This window comes from Lupinus angustifolius, chromosome LG01, assembly GCF_001865875.1.
Source record: "Lupinus angustifolius cultivar Tanjil chromosome LG01, LupAngTanjil_v1.0, whole genome shotgun sequence".
Classification (NCBI taxonomy): domain Eukaryota; kingdom Viridiplantae; phylum Streptophyta; class Magnoliopsida; order Fabales; family Fabaceae; genus Lupinus; species Lupinus angustifolius.
Window position 1 is genome coordinate 23,086,470 of NC_032009.1, and position 21,745 is coordinate 23,108,214.

Consider the following 21,745-nt stretch of genomic DNA (forward strand, 5'->3'; position numbering starts at 1 on the left):
TAAGTTCCTAGTAGAGTAATATAACTGCCAAAAAAAATACTACCCCAATATAAGGAAGCTGATATATTTCTACACTATAGCTTATTAAACGCACTATTTCTAAAGATATAGAAGGCCAAGAAAAACTCAGGTATAATGATTAAAAAATGTTTGAAACTTTGTTAATGTAGACAATATATGATAAAAACAGTGGTTCAGTCTATGTAGTCAATCCTACATGGTTGGGAATAACGTTAGGTTATTATAGCTTATTAAATATGTAGTGCATATTTTGGACTGAAATTATGTTAGAACTAAGAAGTGGAAATATAATTGAGTAGTATTCCCCACATTGAAAGTAACTTTGTACTTAAAAGAAGTGAGAAATAAGGATTTATCTGTCAGCAAAGAAAATTATATTGGATTGAATTGAATTCTATTAAATAACATGACAAATTATTTTATGTTTTTATAATTTTTCTTCTGAAAAATGAGATATATGATCTTAAAAACCTTATGAATCCAATTTCCAAGGTGAACAAGTCCTGGAATGATATTCCAATGTGCACTGTGGTATCTTGTCATTCAGGTGTACACTTTACTTTATGATTCCATTCAACCTATGAACTATTGTGTATTGACACAAAGGAAGAGAACCTACTCCTTTAGGATGAGTAAACTAAGTTAGCGTTTGGTGCACATTCCACCCTTTCAATAAAACCAAAGTGTTTTACTTATTAACTTCCATATCTTGTTCTCTTCTATTATATAACATATTATATATATATATATAGTTAAACAAACATAGAACAAAATCATCTCATTCTAGCACGTACCATAAACTACTTAACAAGGCATTGTGGACCGCCAGGTAATTAATCACCTACTTAAGTCAAATCATAAGTGAGGCTCCATGAGCAATGACTTTCATTCCTAGGAAAATTACAAGGTTTTAGTAATAGAACAATGATCCTCTATCCTAAAAAAGATTAGATCCCATATTTTTAAGTAATCATATTTTATAAAATGAAAATATTAGTTTTTATTTTTAGGAATTTTATTTTTATTTAAGTGACACAATTTAATTGATATAAACAGAAAATGAGAACAAGTGATACGTGTTCTTTACTGATATTTTATTAAGACATATGTTAATGATATTTAAGAAGGCAATGTAGTTTATACGCTTTATATTTTGGAATAATTATATTTGTAGTTTTTCAAAATACACTTACTACCTTAAGTATCTTTAATATTGATCTTAAGTTTCAAATTTTATGTTTTCTTGTCCTTGACTAACGAGTGTTTGCTAATAAATAAAAAATAATATTTTATTTTAATGTTCAGTGATATAAGTGGGTGAGGCAAGATTGAAAATACTAAATTGAGATATGATTAGAGATACTAACTTTACAAATTATCTGCATCCTTTAACATGTGTCACTAAAACATATTAAAAAAACCCAATTATAAATCTTGCACTGCGCTGTTAATATCAGAATTAATCATGTTTACTTTATTATAATTAAAAAAAGAAGCCATTTTGAGATAATAGCTACTATCAAATGGTCTCAACATAAAAGATGCAGTAAAAGAAGCTTAACTGAGTTCAAGCGGAAGATTCTAGTTCCTATTATAGATTATGTGAAATCTTGCATGCTTCACCTCCATTTTCTTATGATAGTTATATATATACTTACATGGCATGGAGTAACATATAAATAAAAAGAGGTAGAAAAAATGGGAAAACAAATGAAACTTAATTGTAATAACAACAAATGATTTTTTACATTATTAAGTAGCACAGAAATTATTGGATCCCCACCTTCACTCAATCACTATACAACCAAATGAAGGAACAACATTACATTTAGAGGGTTGATATATGAAAAGCAATTAATGAAGAAGATATGAGAAATTTCAAGAAGCAAATTGGTGGTCAGAGTCAGTGACATGGTTGGCATAGAAGTTGGCAATGAAAGCAGAAGCTTTGTTGTCAATACCAGGCTCAGCAACCCAACGTCCTCTATCTTCATCACTTGCAAATATTCTTCTGCTATTGTCTTCATAATAGTACTCACTATCTTTATTACTTCCACTTGAGAAACATGACTTGAACATCCCACAAAAGGAGAAGGAAGAACACTTCTTTCCTCCCATTATTACAATTATCACTTCTCTTCTTCTTATTCTTCTTCTCCCTTTGTCTTAGAATGGTGATTTGTGTTGCAACCCTCAACACTCACAAATTGCTCCTTCAGGTGAAAGGCACTTTGGGTTTGGTTGGTATAGCATGGAGTAGCATAACTTGTATTTATAGGGTACAAGACAGTCACATGCACCACCAGCTCCTCATGACCACTATGCTAGGTTTTCAATAAAGCTAAACACATCATTACAAAGTTGTGTAATTTTTACAAAGTTGTGTCATTTTATCATGTTGGTATTTTACAAAGTTGTGTAATTTTATCATGTCGGTATTTTTGAGGTGTAAAGTCTTAAATTGGATATAAAGGATGAGAGAAAAAATTTATAAGTAAAAAAGTCACCTGAAACATTATATTAAAGTTTTTGTTAAAGATATAATATCTCAATTTTAATTTTCAACTGTTCTCATGTCCTAATAACAATGGAACTTCCCAGAAACGCTACATATTTCTAGATAAAAGATATTTTCATTTTTTTTATTAAGAGTGTTTCTTATCAATGATTGCACACAAACCATCTTTTGTTGAATTGAGTTTTATTTTTCTCAAAAAGTCTTTTCCATGTATAAAATTTAGTTAACTACTAAATGTATGTCCTAGCCTCATTGATAGATAAGGAAATCATTGAAACAATTACAAGTTACAACATCTCTGAAAAGCTTTTCCCATACCAACACACGGAATCAAAACCATATCTATATAGCTAAGCTATCTACAAACTATACAGGCTTGTTGATCTAATCTTATTATGACTAATTTCACTTCTTTTTTTGTTTGTATAATTACATTTGATTTGGTTACATCTCACACATACAAAGTTTTCTATCTCACTTCCATAAAGCATTGTTTCATCGAAGAAGAAGGATATTCTGTTACAAATAAACCCTATCTCTATATTCATTATCAATAAAATTACATTAAATAATATAAAAATATCAATTTATATTTTTATAACTTTTTCAATTAAGTAACATATATATTTTGATTGATTTGGAATACCAATAGGGACACCAACTGAGACGAGTGTTTATTACTGCTAAAAGGACAGTCAAGATTGCCTGAAATGACCAATTAATAATGGTTATGATGGTTGTAAAACTTGGAAGAAAGCAGAAGCTTTCTTGACCTCTCTTTTTGAATTATTGACTGTTGTTTCCCTTGGGATTATATTGAGTGCCCAACTTTGCTTTTCTTTATTATTATAAATTTGTGTGCCAACCAAAGATGCTTTATTTTATTATATAAACTATGCCTCCGGAATTAGTAGTTTAATGCCTCTACTCCTAACTTTGTTGAATTTGTGGAACTTTAGTCACCTTTATTATTTCTGTGACTATGGATTATCTCATGGTTTATGATCAATAGTCCCAATACATAATGATTTGAAATAGATTTATTTAAGTTACATTTTTTAACATATTAAAAATATTGAAGATTTGATTATAATCATAGTGGTGTTGCCAAGAATTGGGGTGCGACTTTCGGCTGCATGACTATCGTTGACCCGAGTTCATATAATAATTTCTACTTTTTTTTCATTTCCCCTACTAGGAACCTATGATAAGTACTTCACCGACAAGTTAATAGAACTCTTTTGCGAATTGGAAATTTGAGCACTTGCTAAGAACCTTTCACCAATTAACTTAATATAGTTTGAATTGAAAATATACATTGCTAATCTCTCAATCTGGATATTATACCTTATGATCTCATATGTACAATTAAAGTTATATATGGTTCCTTACGTTTTTCCTTTCTCGTTCAAAAGAAATCTAGAACCAAGACTTTCCTTAAAATGTTACTTTGGTTTGGTACATATGCATCTTTATCTATGTTGAAGGCATATATATATATATATAGGAAAATTAAACCATGCAAACAAGCCTTACCAGCAGTTTTATGTTACTTTCATTTGTTAAATGATTTTATAAAAAAAACAAACTGTATAGAACCCAAATATTGTTGACTGATGCATGTAGGGTGTTTGACATAACTAACTAAAAAGTTAACTAGGTTGAAAATCCATTCTAAGGTTGAAAGTTTATAACCAATAAAATAACTTATTGAATTCAAAATATGTAATAAAAATATTGATCACCAAGCTAATAAACGTAAAATAATATAATTAAAATGACTTATAAATTAGAGCTTCGTGCAAAGATGGTTGGATATAGTATAGTACAATGGTAAGTAAGTCCGAACCCTAGGATTAAAATCATAAGTGACTAATTGATATATGTAATCAAAACTTATACGTCAAATCTGTTTTGAAAAATGTTTCTAATGATAAGACTACTTATTTATTTTGATTGAATAAGTCAATTGGTTAACTTATAAGTATCTCAAAATTGTTGTCAAAACTACTTACTTGTAAGCAATTCCATCTAATGAAATGATAATGAATTTTCATTATAATCAAATTAACATGACCATCTAAAGAGATGATGATAATGGATTTTCATTATAATAAATTAACAAAAATTGAGTACAGCCTTCCATAAACTCGTTATTGTTCTGTTCACACACCATGTTAGAACCTTAGGGGGCTTAGTATTTTTTTATCCTAGATATAGGAATGCAACTATGCTAAAGAAGTATTTAAGAATTGCATATAATAATACTTAGAGGCCACTCTTTCATGCATGTAAAGCTGGACCGTGCACTTTGTACCATATAGATTTATCATAAAGGGGCAAGTGAAGATTTACAAGTAAAGAAAAACCAAAGCAAGCTTTGTAGGGTTTCTTTTCAGCTTTATCCATAGAATAGTATATGTATTTCACAGTTAGTATATTTGCCTTGTTGTATATTTTTAGGGATAAAATCTACTATTTCACTTTGTGTTTAACCACATGTCAAAGTATTGTGATCGGCCAAAAGATAATAAATTCAAGTCCCTTATTTTTTTGATTTTATCAGTCTCTAAAAATTTGAAAAAAATGGTTCCAAATATTTCAAATGTAGATCAAATTAGTTTTTTTAGGGTCAAATTATTATTTATTAGGTGTTGTAAAACATGCTAAAATGACTAATTTAACTTACATTCAAATTTTAGGTGACTATTTTTTGTTTTTCAATTTTTGAAAAACTAAACTAGTAAGATCAAAAAATATAAAAGACTAAAATAAATATTTACTCTAAATTTAATCTATAGTTTAAGATGAAAAAGGTTTTCTATTAATAATAATTTGACACATAGAAATATATATAGAATGATACAATGGTGGGATATCTGACATTTTTAGCAATAATCGTTAGTGGTGAAGCCTGACACCTTCCAAGAAAGGTTCCACCTCTTTGGACTTTGATAACCCAACAGAGTGCCCTCAAGCTGTGTCTTATAACTTTATGAGATCTTAATTATTAAGGGATCCTCAAAGGGTATATGACTCTATGTACATCCCGTACAATTAAACTTTATCAAATACAAGGCATAATATATATGTACTCTTTTGATATTGGCATATATTGTTGTATTGTTAATTGCTAAATGCTAATGATCTTTAATTTCTTTGTTGTAATACGAATCATATTATTTGTTGCACCATTTGCATTTTAACCCTTTTATTAGTGTCTCAATGTGAAAATGGAAAAGAGGAAATATAATATTGATATTGAATCCCAAGATTAACATATGTTTGTGATTTTTTACTAGAAAAATAATTTTCAATTAACTTTATGTGTGGTGTATTATTTATAAGGAAGGGAAAGAAGGGAGTGAGAAAATGGGGAATGCATCAATAGGTTTTGAAGTCACACATGCACAATTCAGATTAGCTATGACTGACTCAGGTTCAATGAATTTGGCATAGTTGTTTCTTTCAATATATATTATTAATGTTATATTTGTCTCTTTCAAATTCTAATATCATCTTCTATTTTACATTAAAATTTAAATAGATATCTATAGTGCAATCTTTTTTATTATGATGTACTTGTGTCTCTAAATTTCTCAGTATAAAATAAGGTGCATAATTTATTGTTAATTTTGCCCCTTACTCATTTTATCCTAGTTGCATCCCTGCATATATAATATAATTAATATTTAATTCTCCCACCCTCTACCATACACAATCCCTCAAAAAGCCACATGCAATTTGGTAATCTTACACTAATAATTGATGGCAGAGGATTATCTCAGATCAACACTTTCCAGCACATGCAACTTGTGATTTAGTTGCTGATACCCTCATTTTTAATAAAATTATATCTATTATTATTATTTTTTTAAAATATACACAAATCGCCTCCAATTATATACATATATTATATTAATTATTCATATAGGTATTGCAAAAATAATATGGAAGCGTAAAATGAAATTTGTGGATATTTCTTATTGAATTTGATCAAAGCATAAGACTTTATTCATAGTACATGAATATGTAACAAACTTATCTAAACAAACTAATTAACAAACTAATAAAACACATGTGTTAAATATGTAAAATATATAAAATGTGTAAAATATGTAAAATATGGTAGATTTTTCTTCAATAGCCCCCTTAAGTTGGAGGGTAAATGACATGACTCCAGCTTGATAATTCAATTTGATATCGTGACAATGTAATGGATCGAAATCTCGATCCTAATATGAGTGGATTTTCTCAATCACTTAATCTTGTTGTTGTTGATCTTGTTGTTTTGTTGTTGTTGTTGACCTTGTTGTTGATCTTGTTGGTCTTGTTGTTGTTGTTGTTGCCATGTTGTGCCATTTCTGCTAGAACACAATCCAATGGTCCATTATTGTAAAAAAAAACTCTTCTAGCTGCAATATCATGTAACTTGCTCTTGAAGCATAAGGTGTTCTTCCCTTACTCTTCAATATGGATCCTTGTATACCAAGAGCTCCTTTCAACAAATCTTTTGTAATATTTTAAGATTGTTCATCATAACTCAAACTCGTACACTATGAGTCAAACATGTTGTTTAACCTTTGATCCCTTCTTGATACCTCCATTGCATTAACACATTTCTCATTCACATCACCTCTCCTTATCAACATCCTCACCTTAAACCATAACATATTGTGAAGGACCAGGACCCTTCTTGTTCTTGACTTTCTTGGGTGGTATCTCTTCTTGGATGGTATCTCCAATTGAAATTTTGTATATTCGGCCTCCCAGTCCATTATACGCCAAGACGAAGAAGACGATGAATACCGTTTTGGGTCTTTGGTTCTCCCTCTCCATGTGTTAGAAATAATAGCAGCCTTTTCTTGAGCTTCCATTCTTTTCTTTTCCTTTGTTGTTGTTCTTTCTACCTTTCTTTACAGCTTGTCTACATAGATGTCTTTGAGAATTCAAAATGCAAATGTGAATAAGGACTCACGCGGAGGGGACATAGAAATGAAGGATTTTTCAATTATTGGATAGAAAGGGAATGATCACCACAAAATGCACCTAAGCCAATGCTTTTAGAAGAGAGCCTTCAAACCATTCATTGTTGAGGAGATTCTTGAGGTTGATGATTTGATTTTCCATTTGGCAATGAAAGCAGGATCTAATGATGATAATGAGTAAAAAATAATGAAGCGCAACGGTAGTAGAAACACCTTTATTAAAGGTGCTCTGATACCATATTGCAAAAATAATACGGAAGCGTAAAATGAAATTTGTGGATATTTCTCATTGAATTTGATCAAGACATAAGACCTTATTTATAGTAGATGAATATGTAACAAACTTACCTAAACAAACTAATTAACAAACTAATAAAACACATGTGTTAAATGTGTAAAATATATAAAATGTTTAAAATATGTAAAATGTAGTAGCTTTTTCTTCAATAATAGGATAGATAAGTGTAATTTCTTGAAAAAATGATAACAATGTAATTATATTAAACAAAATATGTTATAGTGTGAAAACAAGTTCAAATATTATAAGAGTCAATGTTTATTCATTATTTTTGGTTCGTTACAAACTGTATCAATAATTCTAAGGAAATATTTAAATCACTCTTATACTATATCATAAACTAACAAAATAGACATTTAATCTTTTATTAAATGATTTGTCTTCACAATATACTATATTTTCTTTAACTTTATTACATTCGTCACCATTTTTTGTTTAATATTACATTTATCTCTCCTAGAGATGTACTCAATGTAACTTAGGTATGTAATTAGAATTGATTTGTGTAGATTTAAAAAATAGATAATTTGTACAATTTCACTTGAACTCATTGGGTATGAGTATAATTTACTTTATTGATAACAAAAGAATAAAATATTTTCTCATATCAGGGGAGATAACTTATCTCCTCCGGCTAGTAATAGCATGACACATGTAATGTTTTGTTTAGTTTTAGAAATATTTTTATAGAAAATGATTAAACAGAACACATGTCATGATTTTTATGGCTGAAGGGGAGATAATTTATATCTTATATCAGGAGATACTTTATTATCTAATAACAATCATTTAAAAAAGAGAATAAAATATCTTCTGATATAAAGAAATAACTTATCTCATTTAGCCACTAAAAATCATGACACATGTCATATTTAATCATTTTTCTATAAAAATATTTCTAAAATTAAACAAAATAGTATATATGTTATACTTTTACTGATCGAAAGAGATAAATTATCTCCTGACATAAGGATATATTTTACTCTCTTTAAAAAAAAGTGCTTCAAGATACCAAATTAAATTATTGAATTTACTCTCTATCCCAACATATCTAAGGTCTCTGCACACTGGCTACATGTCTTGCATTCCAAAATATACAATTTCTAAGTATTACACTAGGTTTAATAGCACATTTAAAAAATTCAAACTATAGTGACTTTAAATTGAGTTGCTGCATAATATTATAAATGGATGTATTAAATATTGGCTTAAAAGAAAAAGAGAATGATGTGGCAAAAGAAGTGGCTATGATGAAACATTCTTGTGGCCAAGTAAAATGAGTGGCTATAGTGTAACCTCTTTTGTAGCCAATGAGAAGAAGAGGTTGTGGTGAAGCATCTTTGTTTTTGGCCATAGGATCCTCAAGGCTTTGGCTATAAATAGGAATGCTCCAAGCCATTGTAAGACACACCAATATTCTAGCCTTAGTGCATATTCTCTCTTCTTCTCTTGTTCTAATATTGTGAGGAATATTTTAGTGTTTAAGATATAAGTGAGTGAGAGTGATATTGGGTGTACTTGGGTTTTGGGAAGTGAGTGAAACACTTGAGTGAACTTGTAATTCTCTTTTATCATAGTGATAATATCATTGTTGCTCTTCAACCGTGGACGTAGGCAAATTGCTGAACCACGTTAATTTCTCGGTGTCATTTTCTCTATTATATTTTCTCCATATGTCTTCCGCATCAACAAACTGGTATCAGAGCTCGTAGAGCTCTTGCATGCTAAGCCGTACGATCTAAAAGAAAATTCTTAGTATGCTCTGTGTTTGCAGCATTGTCTGATCTTACACACCAGAAAAGAATTGTTCTTGTTACTAGAAAGGTATAATAGTGTGAAAGTGCATGTCTAGGAAAGTTCTGTCTTAGGAAAGACCTGGTATTTAAGCGTGTCTGTTAAGACCCACCTCTCTTTCCTGGGAGCTTTCCTGGTGTATGTTCACGGACTACGATACTGTTCTGGTATACGGTTATCATGGCGAGTGCTAAATTTGATTTGGAGAAATTTAATGGAGAAAATGATTTCAACCTATGGCGATTGAAGATGAAGGCTCTACTAGTTCATCAAGGCTTGGGAAAAGCCTTGGAAGGTAGAAACAAGTTACCACAGAGTCTGACCGAGGACGAGAAGGATGAAAACCTGGAAAAAGCACATAGTGCAATTTTGTTGTGCTTGGGAGATGAAGTTCTACGAGAAGTGTCAGATGAAACTACAGCTGCTTCATTATGGTTGAAGCTGGAAAGCCTGTATATGACGAAGTCACTCACCAACAGGCTGTATTTGAAGAAAAGAATATATACCCTTCAAATGCAGGAAGGAAAACCCATAAAAGATCATCTGGATGAATTTAACAAAATTATTCTTGATCTAAAGAATATTGATGTTAAAATTGAAGATGAAGACCAAGCAATTCTTCTACTATGTTCCCTTCCAAGTTCTTATGAGCACTTCATCGACACCATGATGTATGGTCGAGAAGATCTGACCTTAGACGAAGTAAAGGCGGCGTTGCACTCAAAAGAACTGAAGAAAAGAGTATCATATTCGAGATCTGAAGGCTCAGGTGATAGTCTTTTTGCCAGAGGAAGAACAGAGAGGCGAAATCAATTTGGTGAAAGAGGGAAATCTAGGTCCAAGTCTAAAGCGAAACCTAGAAAGTATAAATGTTTTCATTGTCATAAGGAAGGTCATATAAGAAAGAATTGTCCAGAGCGCAAAGGCAAGGAAAAGATTTGTGAATATGGAGATGCAGCTGTAGCAAATGACTATGATAGTGCAGATGCACTAATAGTCTCAGAGCACGATTCAAAAGATGAATGGGTACTTGATTCTGGATGCTCATATCACATGTGTCCCATTAAGGATTGGTTTTCAACTTACCAACCCTTAGATGGGGGCAAGGTCCTTTTGGGAAATAATGCTCCCTGCAAGGTCATTGGCATCGGCTCAATTAGAATCAAGATGTTCGATGGAATCGTAAGGACGTTGACAGATGTAAGGCATGTTCCAGAATTGAAGAAAAATCTGATTTCCTTGGGAACACTAGATTCAAAAGGTTATAGCTACAAAGGTGAAGGTGGAGCTATAAGAATATCTAAAGGCGCTATGGTTGTAATGAAAGGAAAGAAAGAGAATAGTCTCTACATGCTACAAGGAAACACAATCACGGGTGTTGCTGCTGTCTCATCAACAAGTGATTATGATGTCACCAAATTGTGGCATCTAAGAATGGGTCATGTTAGTGAAAGAGGCCTAGCCGAGTTGGCCAAGCAAGGATTGCTATGTGGTCAACAAGTCGGGAAGGTAGACTTCTGTGAACATTGCATTTTTGGGAAGCAATGTCGAATAAAATTCAACAATGCAGTTCATCGAACAAAAGGCACGTTGGATTATGTACATTCTGACTTGTGGGGTCCTTCCCAAGTACCTTCTCATGGTGGTAGGAGATATATGCTAACTTTCATTGATGATTATTCAAGGAAGGTTTGGATCTTCATTTTGAAACACAAAAGTGAAGCATTTGTGAAGTTCAAGCAGTGGAAAACCTTGATCGAAAAGCAAACTGGGAGGAAGATCAAGCGACTGAGAACTGACAATGGCCTAGAGTTTTGTAGCAGAGAATTCGGAAACTTTTGCAAGGATCATGGTATTGTCAGACATTATACTGTGAGGCACACTCCTCAACAAAATGGACTTGCAGAACGGATGAACAGAACCTTACTTGAAAGGACAAGGTGTATGTTGTCAAATGCTGGATTGCCAAAACAATTCTGGGCGGAAGCTGTCAATACAGCTTGTTACTTGATCAACAGATGTCCATCAACGGCTATTGACTTTAAAACTCCAGAAGAGATGTGGTCGGGTGTTCCTGCAAATTATGATAATTTGAGGATATTTGGTTGCCCTGCATATGCTCATAACAAAGAAGGAAAACTTGATGCAAGAGCATTGAAATGCATTTTTCTTGGATATCCTGATGGTGTAAAAGGATATAAGTTGTGGTGGCCAGAGAAAAGAAAATGTATTATCAGTAGGGATGTTACTTTTAATGAAGCTGAAATGCTAAAGCCTCATAAAGAGTCTTCAAGTGAAAACAAAGACCCTAGTATCTCGGAGAAGGTGGAGTTTGAGGTGGAGTTTGAGGTGGAGCCAACGAAGGAAAATACATTTGATCAAGAAGAAGAAGTTCATGATGCATCTACTAGTAGTGATGTATCCCAATTGCAACATTATCAGTTGGCTAGGGATAGGCAAAGGAGACATATAAAACCTCCTGAGAAATATGGTTATGCTGATCTGGTGTCTTATGCTCTAAATGTTGCTGATGATATCAGCAATTGTGAGCCACAATCATATGAAGAAGCTATCAACAATAAAGAAGCTTCCAAATGGATTTCTGCCATGAGAGAGGAAATTGAGTCTCTTCATAAGAATCATACTTGGGTTCTTGAGAAACGACCAAAGTCTCAAAAGGTTGTTGGATGCAAATGGGTCTTCAAGAAGAAGGAAGGAATTCCTGGAGTTGAAGATGCAAGATTCAAAGCGCGATTAGTGGCCAAAGGTTTTACACAAAGAGAAGGAATTGATTTCAATGAAGTTTTCTCCCCTGTGGTAAAACATAGCTCTATTCGCATCCTACTTGCCATTGTAGCTCAATTTGATATGGAACTTGAGCAACTAGATGTCAAAACAGCATTCTTGCATGGTGAGTTGGAGGAACAAATCTATATGAAACAACCTGAAGGATTTGAAGTTCAAGGGAAGGAAGATCATGTTTGCTTACTGAAGAAATCCTTATATGGCTTAAAACAATCTTCTAGACAGTGGTATCGACGGTTTGACACCTTCATGCTCGAAAATGGCTATTGTAGAAGTGAGCATGATAGTTGTGTCTACTACAAGAAGCTGGCAAATAAGTCATTTATCTATCTCCTTCTTTATGTTGATGACATGTTGATCGCATGTAAGAACATGTCAGAAATAAAAAGCTTAAAAGCTCAATTGAGCTCAGAGTTTGAAATGAAGGACTTAGGAGCTGGAAGGAAAATTCTAGGAATGGAGATTCAGAGAGATAGAAAAGAAGGGACGCTCTTTCTATCACAAAAGAAGTATATTGAGAAAGTGTTGGAACGATTTGGCATGCAAAATGCTAAACCAGTCACTACTCCATTGGCGTCTCATTTCAAACTTTCAATGGCCTTGTGTCCACAAACTGAGAGCGAAAATGAGGAGATGTCAAGTGTACCTTATGCTAGTGCAGTTGGCAGTCTTATGTATGCCATGATATGCACTAGACCAGATATTGCACAAGCAGTAAGTGTGGTAAGTAGGTATATGGCAAGTCCTGGTAAAGTTCACTGGAAGGCTGTGAAGTGGATTATGCGCTACCTAAAGGGTACCATGGATATTGGCTTATTGTATGGAAAAGTCAAAGGTGTTGGAAGTAAGGTCATCGGATATGTTGACTCAGATTATGCCGGAGATTTGGATAAGCGAAGATCACTCACTGGATATGTTTTTACACTGTGTGGTTGTACTGTTAGTTGGAAAGCAACACTACAATCAATTGTTGCTTTATCTACAACTGAAGCGGAGTACATCGCAGTAACAGAAGCTGTAAAGGAAGCCATTTGGGAGAAAGGTCTAATTGAAGAGTTGGGTATACAACTAGAAGAAACAACCATCTACTGTGATAGTCAAAGTGCTATACATCTCACAAAAAATCCAATGTATCATGAAAGAACAAAACATATTGATGTTCGGATGCACTTTATCAGAGATATCATTGAGAAAGGAATTGTTAAAGTGGAGAAAATACCCAGTGCAAATAATCCTGCTGACATGATGACGAAACCAGTTCCAACAACGAAGTTCAGGCATTGTCTGGACTTGATTGATGTCCAGAATCTCTAGTGGGCATGAAGAAGAGCAACATGAAAATAGTTATGATAGTCTTTTAGCCAAGGTGGAGATTTATTAAATATTGGCTTAAAAGAAAAAGAGAATGATGTGGCAAAAGAAGTGGCTATGATGAAACATTCTTGTGGCCAAGTAAAATGAGTGGCTATAGTGTAACCTCTTTTGTAGCCAATGAGAAGAAGAGGTTGTGGTGAAGCATCTTTGTTTTTGGCCATAGGATCCTCAAGGCTTTGGCTATAAATAGGAATGCTCCAAGCCATTGTAAGACACACCAATATTCTAGCCTTAGTGCATATTCTCTCTTCTTCTCTTGTTCTAATATTGTGAGGAATATTTTAGTGTTTAAGATATAAGTGAGTGAGAGTGATATTGGGTGTACTTGGGTTTTGGGAAGTGAGTGAAACACTTGAGTGAACTTGTAATTCTCTTTTATCATAGTGATAATATCATTGTTACTCTTCAACTGTGGACGTAGGCAAATTGCTGAACCACGTTAATTTCTCGGTGTCATTTTCTCTATTATATTTTCTCCATATGTCTTCCGCATCAACAGGATGTTTCTCTTTCTCAAATTTATTTAAATATTTTTTACTTTTTTTCAAATATTTTGATTTATCTTTTGCAAAACATGTTGTTCTTCAAAAATTATAGATAACTAGTGTTTTAACATATATTGTTGTGTCTGTCAACTTGTTTTCCTATCATTTATAATGTATAGTTAATATGCTGTAAATATCAAACATAATAAGTTATGTTAAATATTGTAATTTATTTTTTGGTTTCCCACAGGTATCCTCGCACTGGAGGCAATCCTGTCCGAGCCGGACACATCCACAGGTAAGTGGGGCTAACTCTCCCAACGGGCATTTTTTCCATCCACGAGACTCGAACCCGGGTCTTGCTTAAGGGGAATCAAGCATGTACCACTTGAACCAACGCCCGTTGGTTAAATAAATATTGTAATTTGTAAATGAATATAGTCGACTAGGGTAATTGTTCAATCTAAAAAAGAATACATATACAATTGTGTTCATCACGGAATATAGTCTTGCACTCCAATTCTCATTGAACTCCATTTTATCCATATATTGTATAATTAACCCAATAAAATGGAGAGAGACATTGAGTTATATGTTTTTTTTTGGTAGAAATTAGAAGATAGAGAGAGCAAAATAGGAAACCACAAATTACATCATGGTGGAGTGGTTACATTGAGTTTTCGCTTTATTAAGTAGTATATATGAATAAAGTTATTTTACATGTGTAGATGTTGATATTACTTTTAATAATATTACTTCATTTGAGTTCATAATTATTTTACACTTATGAAATATATTATAAGATCACATATTCCCTTTGTGAAACTTCGGAGCAAAAGTTCAAAGATTCTATGGATTTTTATAAATAATTTAATATTAATATAACATATGCATTTTTGTACAGAAATTCTAATTATGGATTTCAATACGAGTAATAGAAGATCAACTTAAGATGTCAATGTTAACGTTTTATTGTTGATAACGTTAGTCATTCATGTTTGAAAAACTCTCAACCATATCTCAATTAAGTGCAACTTTGACAATATGAGAAAAGTAGATGCATATTATTTGTTTGATTAAGTTATTCGTCTTATCTTAAATATTCTGGTTTAGCTACTATAAAAGAATCATTTTCAGTAATAAAGACAAGCAAACAATATTATGTAGTAAAATAGAAGATGAATTTCTTGTAGACAACCTTGTGATTTATATTGAAAAAGAAATAGCTGCAAATTTTATATTTGATTCAATCATCGATGTGTTTAAGTCTTCAAGGAAGAGTTTCACTTTAAACAGTGTACATTTTTCTTTAACGTCTTTAGTTGTTAATTATTATCATTTAGATTTAATATCTAATTTTGAAACTTATTTTTTATATATATATTTTGTGTTACTCAATGAATATTAATTATGAATTATAGTTAAATATTATTGTCATCTCTAAGCTTTATATCAAGATCCACCATTGCATGGTAGTGACTAAATCTTATGATCCACCCTTTAAGTTTAGACATGATATCATTTTAGTTTTAAAATTTAATTTTGACTTATCATTTACATAAAAACTTATTTTAGGTATATTTAAAAAAATAATTTGACATGATTTAAATATATAAAATATTACAAACGGCAATCAGAAGATAATAAAATAATACAATTTAAGATTTATTATTAAAATCAATTACTTTCCCAATAAAAGATAAAAATTATCTTATTTCGTATAAATATGTGGGATTACATTTTCTATCCAAAAAATGTGTCACTCTTTATATCATTAGTAAGAAAAATACTTAATTATTAAACTTTTAACTTAAATATATTTTTTCGATCAATTAATATTAAATAAACAGTAATAACATATTTTGTGCTACAACATATATACTATCCAATTTTCTAACCTAGTTTTAACTTGTATGAAATATTAGAATACCTTGTGCACCATCCCATTTGCCATGATTATGAGATTTGACTAAAGTAAAAATTATCATAATTTGAAATACTTAATATATCATAATTGTTTTTACGCATGGTGTAAAAGTTAGGTTCGGTTTTTGATGTATTCTAGTAACCGAGTTGAACATGGAGATATGGTTGAACTCTCCTTAATTAACCGCAAAATTTACTATAAGAATTGAATCGAACCCAACCAAATCATTCATGAATATTTTTTATTCACAATTTTCCTTTATTTTAAAAAAAAATCATGCATCAATTGAAAGTTCAAAATATATTATAAGAGAAACTTTCTCCATAAAAGAAGAAACACTAGTATTATTATAAGTAAATATGAATCATATATAGAAGACTAAAAAAATTGAAACTCATAATTACTTGTTAATAACAAATATAACAATTATGTAATTTAAGAACAAAAAAACACTAATATAATCTACAATTAGTAATATATATCTATTAATAATATATTATATAATTCATTATTAACATCATTCATAATAATTTGGTAATATATATATATATATATATATATATATATTCATTATTTTATACATAATACTTATATATAACATTACTATCACAATTAATAACATAATAGTTATATATAATAACTTATGATATAGGTTAACATAGTAGAAGATATACAAGTCAGAAGAAATGTTCCAAATCGTGAAGATATTAAGAACCTATTTAGTAAGTAATAACATATATAATACCAACATAATAATAAGAGCAAATTACATTGATACTCCATAAGTTTTAGTGAAATTACACAACAAACCATGCAGACCTTTTTAAAACCTACACAAACCTCTCATAATTATATATATATATATATATATATATATATCCGACTACCTTGTAAGATAGATAAATGTAATTTCTTAAATAAAAAATAAAAAATGGTGACAGTGTAATTAAGTCAAACAAAATACAGTATATTGTGAAGACACGTCCAAATAATATTAGAGTCAGTATTTATTCTTTATTTTGGTTAGTTACAATATAATATCATCGTAATTTAAACATCTCCTTAGACTTATTGATGCAGTTTGTAACGATAAAAATAATGAATATACATCGAGTTATCGCTACAATATACAATATCTTGTTTGACTTGATTACATTTGTCACTATTTTTATTTAAGAAATTACATATGTTGTAGTAAGTATAATGTATATGTATAATTAGGGAATTAAGGGTGGTTTGTATAGGTTTTAAAAAGATCCAGATAGTTTATGTAATTTCACTACAACTCAGATAATGTTAGTATAATTCACTTTAATAGTAATATAGTAACATATATAATACAACAACTCACAAAATTTGATAGGCGGTTTGATTTGGTTCAACGATTCATAAATTTTTAAAAACATAAACCAAATCGAACATAAATAATTCTTTAAGAAATAATTGAATATCGAACCAAACCACATTTTTGTATTTTGGTCGTTCCATCGGTTTTACAATTTAAACGGAAACGCTGAGCTTAACTTATACAGAAGATAACGTAAGAAGCACGCATTTTCTTTCGTAACCTACCAATTATGATCATCATCCTCATCATGTGCTTTAATTTGGTTCACATTGCATATAAACAAATTCACATGCCACCCTTTTAATTTTTCTATATATTATATTTACGTAACAATCATATTATATTTTGAGTGGACATCATTATCCATCTTCACCATTCTCCATTATTCTTATTTTTCTTCATTCTCCTCTTCCCACGCAACACGCTCCGTTTCTCGATTTAATCCTTTTTGTTAATTACATTCACGCTGTCATGGAAGAATTTAATGGTAGATACCTTCTTCTCTATTATAGTTGATTTTGACCTAATTTCATTTTTGTAAAATAATGTTGTGATTATGAGGGTTTCATAGGTTTGGAATTTTTTTTGCTAATTTTAAAGTAATGGGTCCTGATAAATCTGAAAAAAGTTCATTTCTTTGTCAATTGTTTCTTCATCACATGGTTGAAACATGTTACTATGTTAGGTTGTATAATTTGAACTTGTGATGGGAGATTGATTATGCTGCATCTTATGCATCATCCTTGAAATTCAATACCCAATTGAAGAAGTATTGTGTAGAGCACAATGTTCTCTTAACTTGGTTTGACTTTTTCTTATTTCTGTTTTTCTTTGACTTGTTCATTGATTGATTCCAGTGGTGGAAACTAAGGATGGGACTGTTTCAGTAGCTTCTGCTTTTGCTGGTCACCAGGAAGGTAATGCTTTTGCACAATTTAGCTTATTGATACATTCAGATTTGTGGTCCTCTCTTCATTATGTATAGGGTTTGTTTATTTCAAAGTTTTGGGGTGTGTTTGGATCAGATTTATAAATTATCAGATTATCACAATGCCCATGTTTCCAGCTTAAAAAATAAGCATTTTTTTTCCTTGTGGGGGACTGTTTTATTCCACATCGTTACTCTCATTTAACATGAGATAGAAACCTGAATATCTGATTCAATGATTCATATCGGTGGACATTAGCCTTGATAGCCAAACGATGCATTGGATCTCTTTAAACTCATATGTGTATATGTATAATATATGTGTATATATATATGATTTTAACTTTTTAAAGGAAAAAAACAATTTGGGGTTGTTGTTTTGCCTGCTTCGTATGTTGTAGCCTCTTATTGTTTTCTGCTGGTGCTGTTATTGCTTGATTAGCTGTGCAGGACAGAGACCACAAATTCTTAAGTAAAGCAGTTGGAGAAGCATATAAGGGGGTAGATTCTGGACACGGAGGTCCTTTTGGTGCTGTAATAGTTCATAATGATGAAATAGTTGCTAGTTGTCACAACATGGTTCTGAGTTACACGGACCCAACTGCTCATGCAGAGGTCACAGCAATAAGAGAGGTTAGATCATGATAGGAAGACGATTTACTTATATGGAATGAAAATGCATCTTTTATGTTAGTAAATATCAATGTTTTTATTTTTTGATCGGCAAGTAAATGTCAGTGTTGCATATGTTTTTTTCTGACTGAAATATCATTCAATCACTGCACAAGCACAAGAGGTATATGCCCTGCCCCATTTGAAAATTGACTCGTTTTATGCAATGCTTATTCTTGTTAAAGTTACGAAGGCGATATCCACGTATAGAATCATTTGGGCAGGTTTTTGAAAGAATTACATACAGAGAAATCCAGTTCATAGGATGCTATTCTAAGATAATTGACTTGAGATTTACTGATTTGAGAGTTTATGTTTAATTTGGATTTGATAGTGGCCAAGAATAACGTTTTGCTAGAATTGTGCTTGTAGCTCCATGTCTGCAAGAAAAAATTAGAAGGGGTTTAGCTCTTGATGCCCACTTTTTAGACCTGGTTCATGTCAAACATGGTCACTATCTTGTTGGCGCTATGCTTCAGTGATTATCTGCTGGAAAGTAGCTAAACCTCTTCTAAATATTTATTGTTGTATTTATTAAATGTGCTCTTGACAGATTCGAGTTATGCATATGTGATATGAGACTTTGATGCTTCAGGGTCTGCAGCATTGTGAAAAACTTGAAAAGAAAAAGATCACTACCTGAATTTACATATTGCCTCGGTTTAAAATTAGTGATTAGACATCAATTTGACAAGGATCATTCTCTAGGTTTTAAAATGGCTAGCCGAGGCTTTATAAACCTATTTCATAAATTCCAAAACAGCTAAAAACTGATTGCATAGGGTACCTTTTTTGTGCTTTAGGCGTAGCAAACTTTTTTCATGTAATTAGTAGCAAACTAGTGCTTCATCTAATGCTTTCATTTTACAGGCTTGTAAGAAGCTTAAGCAGATAGAACTTTCAGATTGTGAAATATATGCTTCTTGTGAACCTTGCCCCATGTGCTTTGGTGCAATCCACCTTTCCCGTATTAAGGTTCGACCGTCCTGCTTTTCGTTTGTTCTTTTATGCCAACTTTATTGTCATGTTCTTGACATGTTCTTCTCAAACAGAGGTTGGTTTATGGAGCAAAGGCTGAGGCAGCTATTGCTATCGGGTTTGATGACTTTATTGCTGATGCGTTGCGAGGTACTGGATTCTATCAAAAAGCGCAGCTGGAGATTAAAAGAGCTGATGGTAATGGGGCCCTCATTGCTGAAGAGGTTTTCCAGAAAACAAAGGAAAAATTCCAAATGTATTAGATTTGTCATTCTTTACACACCTGATGACAATTGTTATTCAGGATTGGCTTTATTTGAATTATTGAAATTGTTGACAATAGGTTGAACTCATTTGGGTATAACCAACAAACTTCTTTCATTACTCTGTTTTAACACTTTATTTTGGGCTGAGTTCATATAGGATTCACTAAATCACATGGATCCACTTTGTATTTAGTGTGCTCTATGTGAATTCCATGTGATAACAAAATGTATGCTTAAGATAGTGTTGAAAAGAATGTTGCTTTCATTTCTCAATAAGTTAAATGCTACCTGAGGGTTGCTTCAAACAATGACTATCTGGTTGTTATTGAGTTCTTATATGCTAATCTTCACATGGGAAGATATCAAATAAATTTCTTAACTTTATATGTCATTGCTACTGGTTTTTGACTTGAAAGATTTTAACTTTCCCGAACTTGCATTTTTATGATGATGTGGCCTTAAAAACATAGCCTTTTGGTGGGTTCTAAATGTAAAGAAAAGGAAATAGATGTTCTCAACTGGTTGAGTTATAATTTATCAGAAAGAAAGAGCAAGTAGAAATAAAGTAGGTGGTTTGTGAACTTCTAAGTTCATATTTTCATAAACCAACATGACGTTGGTCTAATGGTGTAAGATCATACTAGATCATTAGAAATACCAAAAAATTAATATAATAACAATCATAGCTTGAGTTGGTGTGATGATGATCTATTTGTATGAATTAAATACCCCTTATAATCATATATTAATACTTAAAGTTTTTGATTTAAAAATATATTATATTTTATACCTTACATGTATATACATTGCCACTATATCCGCGAATTATTGAATCATAACTATCACCATACTTTCCTATGTTCAACCATTGCTTTAAACAGTTTTTAAGCCCCAGCATGTGTTTAATTTTCATGCAATATTTTTAATATTTATTTGTGTACTTTACTTCACATATTTCTTAGGCATAATGTTCTTCTAAAAACAGGTTCTATGTTTCATTTTTTTTGTGTTTAAAAATAATACTTTCATACTTAAAATTGTGTTAAATTTTATATCTATAGGTATCCATGTCCTCATGCTAGAAATATAATATTTTGTTTTGAGACTGCAGCAGCATAATGGATAGGCCATAATGTGGTGTTGAATAGAGACTTTTTAGGGCAATAAACATTGGCATTCGTAATGGGACCCTACCATAAGAGTTTTTTATAGTGTCAATGCTTCATTAATTATTCATATTTACTTTTAAATAAAAGTAATACAAATGTATAGTAAATGATGCATTGACTGTCTTTACACCAACATTATATATATATTACACTCCTTAGGAAATTGTTCTATAA

General features: G+C 31.4%; 2 protein-coding genes across 2 annotated transcripts; one reads left to right on the forward strand and one right to left on the reverse strand.

Moving 5' to 3' along the window:
- Positions 1,723-2,316, reverse strand: LOC109342752. Its single transcript, XM_019580739.1, has one exon. The coding sequence runs from the start codon at positions 2,137-2,139 to the stop codon at positions 1,900-1,902; it is 240 nt and encodes a 79-aa protein (XP_019436284.1). The 5' UTR covers positions 2,140-2,316; the 3' UTR covers positions 1,723-1,899.
- Positions 17,881-20,710, forward strand: LOC109356685 (guanine deaminase-like). Its single transcript, XM_019600163.1, has 5 exons — positions 17,881-18,045; positions 18,416-18,475; positions 18,929-19,119; positions 20,029-20,133; positions 20,211-20,710. Exons 1-5 carry the CDS (start codon positions 18,030-18,032, stop codon positions 20,397-20,399), a joined length of 561 nt encoding a protein of 186 aa, XP_019455708.1. The 5' UTR covers positions 17,881-18,029; the 3' UTR covers positions 20,400-20,710.

What these genes read in the sequence shown, in the direction of transcription:
- LOC109342752 (XM_019580739.1), bottom strand. Translation starts at nt 2,139, where the DNA reads ATGGGAGGAAAGAAGTGTTCTTCCTTCTCCTTTTGTGGGATGTTCAAG.
- LOC109356685 (XM_019600163.1), top strand. An exon ending in TTTTGCTGGTCACCAGGAAG is followed by an intron (nt 18,476 to 18,928) that starts GTAATGCTTTTG and finishes TTGCTTGATTAG; the next exon opens with CTGTGCAGGACAGAGACCAC. An exon ending in AGGTCACAGCAATAAGAGAG is followed by an intron (nt 19,120 to 20,028) that starts GTTAGATCATGA and finishes TTCATTTTACAG; the next exon opens with GCTTGTAAGAAGCTTAAGCA.